Genomic DNA, 10,939 nt, shown 5'->3' with positions numbered 1-10,939 from the left:
CAATAACTCCATACCATTACATACCGACATTTAAGCAGCAAAGATGAGACGTCGTTGTGTGGTGAGAACTGATACAAAATCGATAACAACAACAATGCCGCCATTTTCTTTATTTTTTGTAACCTACAATAAATAAAGCAGGCTTCCAGTCAATGGAAAAATGGCTTCTCCCCACCGGCGATTGTTGTTGTTTACGATTTTCTATCAGTTCTCACCACACAACGACGTCTCATCTTTGCTCCTTGAATGTCGATATGTAATGGTATGGAGTTATTGAAACTTACTACGTGTAAAAAAGACTAGAAATTGAATGTTTATTTTTCATTGAATGTTTACATAAAGTTGCACTGGGTGCCTTTAAAATAACCATAACCACCTTGCTACATTTTCAAACGGTTTGTTTTGTTATAAACGTCAGAGATGTAGTTACGGCACTGCATACTTGATACTGATGAATAATTGTTAGATTCTAAAAAATTGAAATGTTCTAAATTAGGTACAATATTATAACCACGTTAATAAGGTTTGTAAGAAACCAAACCGTTGGTAAAACGGTTGAAAATGTAGCAAGTTATGGTTATTTATAAAGTACATGTACCACTACCAACACAATGTTATGGGTGAGCAGCTGACTGGCAAGATGTCCGCAAATGCGGACATTCTAGACGCCGCCGTAAGACAGCTAGTGTTCTATATATCTACACACGTAGGTGAAGGGTTTTATTTTGAAAACGTTGCGAGATACCACCCAAAGGCTGTTTAGAGTAAAGGCGCACGAAGATTTTGTGTGACGGCTGGCTTAACCGCGGATGAACGAATGGCGGCTCACTTGACCGCAGTGATAAACTGCATGGGCAGTGTAAAAAGGAAGACGTGTTGGGAGGCGGTACCGAAGTGGGAATTTAACCCTTCATGTACCGCATGAGGCGCTTTTTTTTCGTTTCAACCTGAATATTGGATTGACATTTCGGTCGTCATATTTGGGGACACGTCCCCTGGTCCCCACCCAAATCTACGCCCTTGAAGAGATACCCCTGGTGGGCGATTCTGCCTAATATACCTACAAGAACAACCAATAGGTGCCTTCCACCTAATATCAACCAATAGCATTGGGGAACCTGCAAACGGATAAAAACTACTGTATAACAATCTGTGTGTGGAACACCACAGTGCATTCACATCGCTGGAAATGATGGGGGACATTTTTTCGCGATCAGAAAGTTCTCGTGAACGACACCTCATGACGATCGTATGATTCTACTTCCGTTCGGCAATTGGGGCCAGATTTTGATAACAGAGTTGCCCAGTTGGTGACATATGGTTTACTAGTGACGCGCGGAACATGAACGTTTTACTCAATACAAAAGAATCAACCATCATATCACATACTTTACTATTGATTGACGTTGTAACCGTCGGTTGGCATCGACTGGTAGGCTACTGGTAAACCAGCTCTAGATAAGGGTTAGTGTAGCCTTCCAAAACAATGTGCTTCTCATAAAAAAAAGCAAAAGGAGAGTAGGTGATAGGCTACAAGGAAATAGGCGTGCAAACTTGAAACTGGTCCTACTAAGTTCTGTTTAGTTTTTTCATCAGATAAAAAACGCCTGGTGTGACGAACTTTTAGATTCCCAACGCAGAGCACATGAACGGTTGCTGTCGGGAACACGCGTAAGCGTGATCCGTCATGACTGACGAGGCGTATCGTTATCACCAGGATCATGAACGCACCTTTATATAGAGCTGGTAGACACGTCCCCGTTTTTACTTACAGAGCAAGACACGCCCCTTCCACTCACTGGCTGTTTAATTATGGAGAGCTGGTAGACACGCCACTTTATTTACTGTGAGTTAAGTTATATAGACCTGGTAGACACGCCCCTTCAAAAAGTAATAATATATTCAAACAAACAACTAAAACATAATCTAGATTGTTTAATGGGACCACAGAATTATGGCACCGCTATTTTGGTCATATCCCATCCCCAGATTTGGACAGCAGATCATATCTCCTCTAGTTATATGAATGTGAAATGTATATTAATGCACTATTTTAATCCTCACGGGAGGTGATGTATGTGGCAATAGTTTGCAGATGACGTCACTTACATAGGAAGCCTCCTACACCAATATCATAATCAAAATAGTGTTCCCAATTGGGGATTCATTAGGCTACTGGATCCTTGAAGTATTCCTGAAAATAAAGGCATAATTGATAGCCAATTTCCAAATGGTCAACTAGACCATGGACAATATATCTAACGATATATAGCCTACTAAAGAAAATCTACGTGCGTAAATCCCGACCCCAAATCTGCCCTTTTTTAAAGATTGGATCCATAAGTGTCTTGTTTTTATCAAAGGGAGTGAAGCCCGTGGAATGAGAAGCATGTCCCTGGCTGAGCGACACATCCTCGCCATCCCGACGGCTGCCCGTCGTCCAGGCTCTCTGCCCCTGGTTACCATCACATCTGCCTTGACTTCGCCCAGAAACCCGAATAGACCCGATCAAACCCGGCTATAAACGATCGTTAGAGCGACTTCCCGAACAGCGAGTTGGCACGTGACGAGCGCAGTGACGTAAGGATCGTGACGAGCCCGGAAACAAATATAAACAATCGATAGAAAGAGAAACCATGTACGTCTGATAAGTGTTTTCCTCTGGCTCTCCTGCGATGTTTGCAGTTTATTTCAAACGGATGGCCGGTTTTTGAAAGACGAAGGCGAGCCTCTCACGGATTACTGAGCCCTGCTGGTAAGTGCCCGCCGCGGAGAGGCTTCGGGTGTGGTGGAGTGACAGCTGGTGTCCTTCAATGTTGTGGTGAATGGATTCATCTCGACACTCAGATGCTCCTTCCGCATCCACCTTATGCAAACGTACCCTTCTAGACTATTTCAAAATCGCATGATACAAAACTGAAGCACAATTTCTACTTTATAATTCAAACATGGAAATGGCTCTAGTGTTTTGTTGGTCATTTTGCATGTGATTTGCATTTGATTCTAGCCATTTTTTAGATATGTTAGCCATCAGATCAGCAGAGGAAGCCGAGTCCCCTGAAATGGAGGATATGGACACCTCAGAGCCCAGCTGGTGCTGGTTCTATCTGGCAGAGTGTGGAGTGTGGCATATGTTTGAGGTAACATGTGTCCATCACCCAGATGACTTGCATACCTTTGTAAAGAAAAGCCCCGCCCCCTGGCACCTATTTCACCGTAGCGTTGTTTTGAGACATCTGTTCACCTTTTTCTCCATGTTGGCTAACCAGTCCGATCTCCCTGTGACCCCTAGGTCGACCCCAGCGCAGCCTGTTCTGTGACCAGTGCTCAGATAGAACAGTGCTACAGCAGGAACCAGCATGGGGTCATGGAGTTCTACACGGCCAAATACACCTACAGACTCGACTTCTCAGGTACACAATGCTTTGTTGATATGTTGTGTCGTGTTTCTGCTCTTACACTGGGAACGGTAGTTGAAGTCAATGGGATAACTCTTATCTAATATGTTTTTAATTATTACATATTTTTTAACCAACTGAACATTTACCTTCTTAATATCAATAACCACTGTTATGATACAGTATGATATACAAGCCAATTCTAAATATTTAGACTAAATATATATTCAACTTTTATTGTGAAAATTGGACACAATGATGTAAATCCTTCGCATGCCAACCAAATGAAGCCTTGAGTGTAATGCTCTGCTCCGTCCAGTCATGAGACAGATCAACGTCACCACAGGGAAGCAGCGGCCAATCAAACGGGCTCTTCATTCTGCAACCGGCTTCAGGTCAGTCCCCAACCAATCATCTCACATCCATCAGTCAATAACCCAGTTCATCCAATGCCATATTTATAATGTATAGTATCTTGGCAGACTTCAGACTTTTAACCAAATTGAAAGATAATTTAGATATGTGTTATTCGGAAGGCAGGTTGCCTTCAGGTTACTCAAACATTTGGTTTGTGTAACCTTTTTTTTTTCAATACTGGTAGTCAAGGCGGGGCCCTATTGTTGTTAGGGCGGCCGCCTTAACCACTTGGGGAAACACTGTGATAGCAGGTTTGGCTTGGGTCTTGTTCCACAAGAAAGATATTCAAATTAAGTTCTCTCTCTCTCTCTCTCTCTCTCTCTCTCCTCTCCCTCTCCCTCCCGCCCGCTCTAGGTTTATCTGTGATAACCTGGCATTGCCTGTACCGTGCCATTGGGAGAGAATAAACACAGACGAGCCATATCAGGTAAGAAACCAGTTTCTAGGTCAGTGCACCAATACTAGGCCCATGCTGTGTAGTGATAATGCTGCAACAGGTAAAGAACCCAATGCATTGCCAGGCTCTAATCTATAGAGGAGTCTGCATTCATTTGGTGTTTCTGATTTTGGAATTAAATTACCCAAACAAGTCCCCTACGTTTCTCCGCGCTGAGAAGTGATTGGTCTCACGTCTGTGTCTGATGGATGCTCCTGCAGCTCGTCTCACTGGGCAGAGACACGTACGAGTTTAAGGAGGTGGCCCGGCTGTACGAGAAGACGATGGGCCACCCCCTCAAGTCCATACAGCGGGTGCAGAACCTCGACCTCTGGGAGTTCTTCTGCAGGTACTGTTGGATTCTTACACATTTTATTGAGTAGGAAACGTGAAGTTGAATCAATAATAAAAAAATAATACGATACTGCTTTAATTTTGATAACATGTGACATCAACCACGGCGTAGTTCATAAGGTGGGTTGAGCCAGACTTCTCTTGCTCTTAGTTTTTTTTTTACGCTATTTAATGAAGTGTTTGGTTTCACTCGACAAAATTTGATGCATATCATGGAAATCAAAATGACGACTGTACTGGTTTTCCTCCTCGCGATATGAATCGAACCAGAACCCACGGATGACAGTGTGTGACTTCACGTTAGCCTAATCACGTCCACACTAGCTGAGGTTCATCCTCCTCTGCCGTCCACTGATGTTTAAACCCGTCGATGAGTCATGGCTCGTTCTGTCATCTCGTCCCGACTCCGACAGGAAGAAAACCCAGCTGCGCAAAATCAAGCGGACGATGGAGATCGAGGAGCGCATGCTGTTCCACGGCACGGGCCACAGCAACGTGCAGGCCATCTGCACGTACAACTTCGACTGGCGGCTCACCGGGAGCCATGGCGACGTGTACGGCAAAGGTCAGGGTCGAACCCTCTGATTGGATTGGAAGTGACGCAGTGAAACCCTTCGTCAGAGCGATGGCCAGCTGACCCGTTTCACCGGGCCTCGACCCCCCCACTGGGTGGAGTCCTCCACCCCCCCCTCACTGGGCGGAGGCCTGCAGGGCAGAACACCAACACAGCTCAGTCCTGTCAATACTGCGCTCTGATTCAGGCCACACATTTAGACCCCCAATCCAAAGAAGGAAATCAAAGATGTGAAGAAACTGCAAGCTCAGGGCACAAAATAATTATCTACATGAAAACTAACCGTGTCAGAAGGATTACAAAAATATATAATGATTAAAAATACAATCATTAATATATTCAGTATTCAATATACTTTGATGGTTGCAATTCTTTGCCCTCCCCACCCTGGGACAGAGGCTAACTAATAACACAAATCCAGTCTTCCTCCTCTGTGAGAGTTCTGTCTCAGACGGGATTCTGCAGAAGCAAAGCCTCCCTCCTGTAAGGATGTATAAGACGATGTATTGCAGGCTTAATACGACGAGTAGGTGAAGCATGAGGATTTGGTGGAAAAGTTCAGCCGGACAATTTCCTTTCCACTTCTGAGAAGGTTAGACGTGTGGATGGGGAATATCTAATGAGCAGAGTTAGGAAGTTCATGTTGGCATTTTACGTTTTGTAAGTGGAAATGTTCCTTTTTATATCGTGGTTATCAAATCTGTAGCAGCTGGGTCTAAAGGTCTCCAACGGATGAATAATATAATGAGTAAGTCATTAGTTAGGACTTTCATCCCTCATACATTGAATAGCGACTGTAGCAATAAAGATTTGTCACGGCGACGTGAACCCATTGAGGGTTAGTCAACAGTGCTGCTGTTGCTTTTGGTTTTCCGTCGACGTCTCAATGTTTTGTCGACGTGTAACAAATGTCCCACAATGCATCTCTCCCCAGGGAGCTACTTCGCCCGGGACGCCAAATACTCGAGTAAGTTCTGCCTGACGACGGGGAAGCACAACACCACGCTGCAACGCCACGGCCTAGCCCCGCCCATCTTCGCCAGCGAGCCGCCCTTCAAGACCATGTTCCTGGCGCGCGTGCTGGTGGGCGAGTACACGGCCGGACACCCCATGTACTGCCGGCCGCCCTCGAAGGACACCAGCTTCACGCACTTCTACGACAGCTGCGTGGACGACATGGGCAACCCCAAGATCTACGTCATCTTCGACAGCAACCAGATCTACCCCGAGTACCTCCTGGAGTTCTACTGACCGCCGCCGGAGGGAGCCCAGGGAGTTAAAGAACCACATTTATATATATATACTTTTTTTTCCACTATTACTATTATTTATAACTTCTGTTCAGAATCACCAGGTGTGCAGCGGGGCCACGGATCGATCCTGAGTTGAGGGGTTTTAGTGCAAGCCCCATGAGGTCAAGGGGAGACGCGGAGGGCGAGATACCAACGGCTGAACGGTTTCTCTCCAGCGCTCCACTGGGACCTGGCTCATCTCAAGTGCCTTGAGGGAATACTTGGACCACCAAGAAGACAACACAGAGCTCGTTGTATTGTATTTTATACACACTCCGCCATTGACTATTATGGGATGTCTGCCTGTGAGGAAAATAATCAGCCTGTGATTCACAGGCGGCCTCACTTTTTAATAGAGCATTATTTCTATTACATTTTTGTTGCATTGTCGTTGTTGCCGTAGTAAATTAGATAAGGGAATGGATCAAGGTACGCTTTTGAATCTGTCCTGTTGGAATCTTCTGGAATTGTCCTGGCATTAATGCAACCCTGGAACCCTTCTTTTGTGAGAATGTTGTTGGGAAACTTCAACTCCCCACATTAGACGCCAACCGTGTTCCAAAGCATTCACGCAATTGTGTCGCCCTAGACTCAGCTTTGAGCGGGTGTTGCTACACCCGACTAAATGAATTGTCTGCCCTATGTCCTGATTCCCAAAGCATTCGTTACATGCATTGTGACCCCTTTCATGTCCTGTTTTTGTTTTTCTCGCCATAACGGATTAGGTAGCCTAGCGTGAATTATGTCGCTGTTATAAGCAACTTCAAAGTCTTATTAAGCCTTTTTTTGTGTCTTGACATTAGGTATGCATGTAAAGATTTGTATTCATGTCTTATTCTTATGATTCAAAACAGACACTACCTCTGCTCGTTTGTTTAATTTCGTTTTACAAAGTCATGTACGTTATGTCTTATTTTTACCTTTCTGTGAAAGGACCTTTCATTGTGTCACAGTGACATACTTTTCACTCTTCACTTTGTTGCACACGGGCATCAATGCTGTTCTGTATGTACAGTACTTCATGATCATTGAAAATGTGACAAAGAATAAAAAAGGACGAAATTCATTAAAAAAAAGTGATTCAATTCAGTGATTGGTATATTTGGAGGCTGGAGTTTTGGTGTAATAATTCAAGAAAATTAAAAATAGTATACTATTTGCATTTCAGCTGTCTTCAGCATTCCCATTGCCTTTTGGTCCCAATTCAGACCAACCATAGAATAGAATAATATTATAATCAAAGCATTATTAGGCGATTATTTGTCATTTAAAAAAGAGCCATTGAATAAATATGAAGTAAAAAACAAATCACTTACTAATGCAGAGCAATAGCCGCCACTAGAGAGCACTATAGTACACAACATGAGACGGCAAACTTTTATCTCTGACACGCCCTCGCCCAATTCGATCAAAACAGTAGACCTGCGTTTGGTGAAGTCTTTAATAGCTGGACCGTTTTCCAACGCCATGATGAGTCATAGTAATATAAGGATAGTATTTTGTTCTGAATTCACTTAAAAATAAATTAAGTTTGAAGGGTTTCTATTTGATCAAACCCTGTTTGTATCTCTGTTTCCACGAGTACCACTTATACTAAACTAAATGAAAACACTTTGGTAATAATCACTTTTGTGACTGTTTTTACCGACGTTTTTTTTGTACATTAGTCCATGTGCTAACGTTTAGCACGCATGCTAATCCCCATTCAGTTTGAGGCCTACGTTGTAGTATTCCACAGGTTGAGGGTGGGGAGCTGAGACATCACTTCCTGTCAACGTTTCATTACAAACAATTGAATATGCATATAGTGTAACAGCCTACTCACCACTGGTCCTCCCTGTTATCCATGTGCTCCAGGAGCCGAGGCTAGGCCAGCAGAGAGATGTGCGTGACAGAGAGAGGAAGTCTGAGCGTGTAAAGAGCTCGTTGAACTTCCTTCCCGAGTTTATCTCTCCACGTTGTCCTCTAGGTGTGACACACACACACACACACACACACACACACACACACACACACACACACACACACACACACACACACACACACACACACACACACACACACACACACACAGATGAGAGCATTGTGTGTGGGAACCGCTTTCATCTCAAAATAACACTTGAAGCGCACGGAGGAGCGTGGAAGGAAAATATTTATTTCAAACCTTGACGGATGTTAAAATAGATCCATGTCAATTAACTTTTTTGTACTTATTTGAAAGTTTCCTGTTTTAAACTTGTTTGCAAGGAAATATACATAGCTTAGGTCTGCACTAACAATATTATTTATTTTGTTGATTGATTTAATTAGTTCCTATTAATTGATTATCACAATTATGTATTTATAGATTAATCGATGAATCAACTATTTTTTGCTGCCCTAACATGAATACATGTATGAATGCCACTAGGATTGGGTCAGTCTGTCATGTCATACTGTCCCCCCCTCTCTTTCTGGGTTCATAAGATAGCCAAAAAAAATGCACAGAAGTGAACAGAGACCCTGTCAGACAAGAGGTCAAAGATAGGGTGTGACCTTTCCAACTCCGCTTGCAGATGAATAAAACAAGCTCTTGTTTGAATAAAATCTTTTTGACAAGAGACTCTCTGTCTGTTAGTCTAACATGTTCTTATATCTTCTATCGTCTCTGCTATCATGACAAAATGAGTATACAAAACATAGTATAATGTGTTTTTTTAAATAATTGCAACTCTTATTAATATCTTAAATACAGTCGGCCACAGATATGATCATTAAATAGTGAAACCTTCCATACATCAAACCATCATAATAGTTGTAAGCTTTGCTTCATAACACGATTGCCAAATAAATGTGTTGATAGGCAAAAGGCTTCAATGTATTTTTTTTATATTGAATACGTTTTATATCATCGTTCCTGTTTGCATGATTATGTCATCAGCATATCAAGTTTCATCTTCTAAAATCTGTGTGTCTGTGCGGGAGCCTCTTAGTGTTTGGATTATGTTGTGCAATAATAGTATGTATGACTTGTTCTTTCTTGCTCTTAGTCGTGAGCCTGGAGAAATACAGTTTCCCCAGCATTTACCAAATTAAAAAAATAAGTAGACATTTTATTTTTTATTAGTTATAAACTGACAGGAAAGTCTCCACAGATATCTGGACTGAGACAATATGTAAAAACATGTTTTTATTCTGAAAAACAAACACAATCTCATACAAAAGACAACACATATTTGTTAGGCTGTACATTTGTCGATTGGTAACCATACACGGTTATCCTCATAGAACAGAATACTGGAACATTATTCAGATAGTTAGTACATCCTGGTGTCCCTGAGCAGAGAGAAATGAGTATCAAAAAATTAAAATAGTAAGAGAAACAAGAGAAAGACATGAGAGAGAGGAGAGAGAGAGAGAGAGAGAGAGAGAGAGAGAGAGAGAGAGAGAGAGAGAGAGAGAGAGAGAGAGAGAGAGAGAGAGAGAGAGAGAGGAGAGAGAGAGAGACAGTGTTGTCATTTTCAATAAAAAAACACATCAATAAATTAAAACAATGAGTCGGACACATGGAATAAAATAGTACATCTTCATTTGACATCTTAATACATAAAAGGTCAAAATAACTTCTCGTTTGGCACCAGAGGCTTTCTGTTCAGTACACATTTTGGCACGGTCTAATCGTTTTTTTTCTTCAATTTACAGTCCCAAGAAGTTCAAATAATGACCAAATGATCACTGAGTGCTTACGTCATAGTGGCGTGATGTCTTGTAAGGACCACACATCCTTGGGTTGCTGGTTTGAATTTGCACAGCGTGTCTAGGCCCAAGAAATTGGTACATAGAGTTCATACCGTAACCCTCACGACCGTGACCCTGACTACCGTAAACTCAGGCTTTGTTCCTCAACCTAAGAACGTACGCCAATCACGGCCTGCAAAATCAACTCCGAAAAATTTGCTGAAAAGTCGGACCGTCTCCGTAGATGGTCCGATTTGTAAAATTGACTTCAACGGTGCAACACTTTTTAGCGGAAACAGAGTCGATGGTATGAAACAGTTCTCTCTCATATTGGAACGTAATGGAGCGTGACTGTTCCGCTCTAAGAACATGATGATGAGGTCACGGCTGCCGTCGTTCGGCTTAGCGGTTATGGTGTTTGACATCCAATCCGGGGGGGGATGTGAGCCACTTCCAAGCCCCACGCTGCGCAGATCGGAGGACTTCAACACTCAGCGTTCCGGGCGGTGGCGTGGGAAACTCCTGTTGGTTACCATATGGACATGCAGTCCTGTTTATGTTTTGTGAGGGAGCAGTATCTCAGCGACGCTCGTATGCTTTCGTTTTGTTTTCATGTTCTTCAAACAGTCGGAACCCAAAGAGCACCGAACTGAGGGGATGTTGTTGAGTTGTGGTTCAATCCGACTTTTTCCATCAAACAAACGGGACATTTTGACATTGCTGTCACATTCCTCCAAACAAGCGGAGGCTG

General features: G+C 42.9%; 1 protein-coding gene across 4 annotated transcripts; it reads left to right on the top strand.

Annotated features, from left to right (window-relative positions):
* The first annotated feature begins 2,553 nt into the window (after positions 1-2,553).
* On the top strand, positions 2,554-7,555 carry LOC132447868 (protein mono-ADP-ribosyltransferase PARP11). Of its 4 annotated transcripts, none has more exons than XM_060038874.1 (8): positions 2,554-2,755; positions 3,019-3,140; positions 3,293-3,413; positions 3,718-3,793; positions 4,170-4,242; positions 4,473-4,600; positions 5,019-5,170; positions 6,114-7,555. In XM_060038874.1, the coding sequence occupies exons 2-8, from the start codon at positions 3,021-3,023 to the stop codon at positions 6,428-6,430; spliced, it is 987 nt and encodes a 328-aa protein (XP_059894857.1). In that variant the 5' UTR covers positions 2,554-2,755; positions 3,019-3,020; the 3' UTR covers positions 6,431-7,555. The 4 variants fall into 4 exon arrangements, with proteins under 4 accessions (XP_059894857.1, XP_059894856.1, XP_059894855.1 ...); XM_060038873.1 differs by having other exon boundaries at positions 2,563-2,755; positions 3,008-3,140; XM_060038872.1 differs by having other exon boundaries at positions 2,563-3,140.
* The last annotated feature ends 3,384 nt before the right edge of the window (positions 7,556-10,939 follow it).

Source organism: Gadus macrocephalus, chromosome 19 (assembly GCF_031168955.1).
Source record: "Gadus macrocephalus chromosome 19, ASM3116895v1".
Taxonomy (NCBI): Eukaryota; Metazoa; Chordata; class Actinopteri; order Gadiformes; family Gadidae; genus Gadus; species Gadus macrocephalus.
The sequence above is the reverse complement of the archived record's forward strand: the minus strand, read 5'-3'. Positions and strand labels throughout refer to the sequence as shown.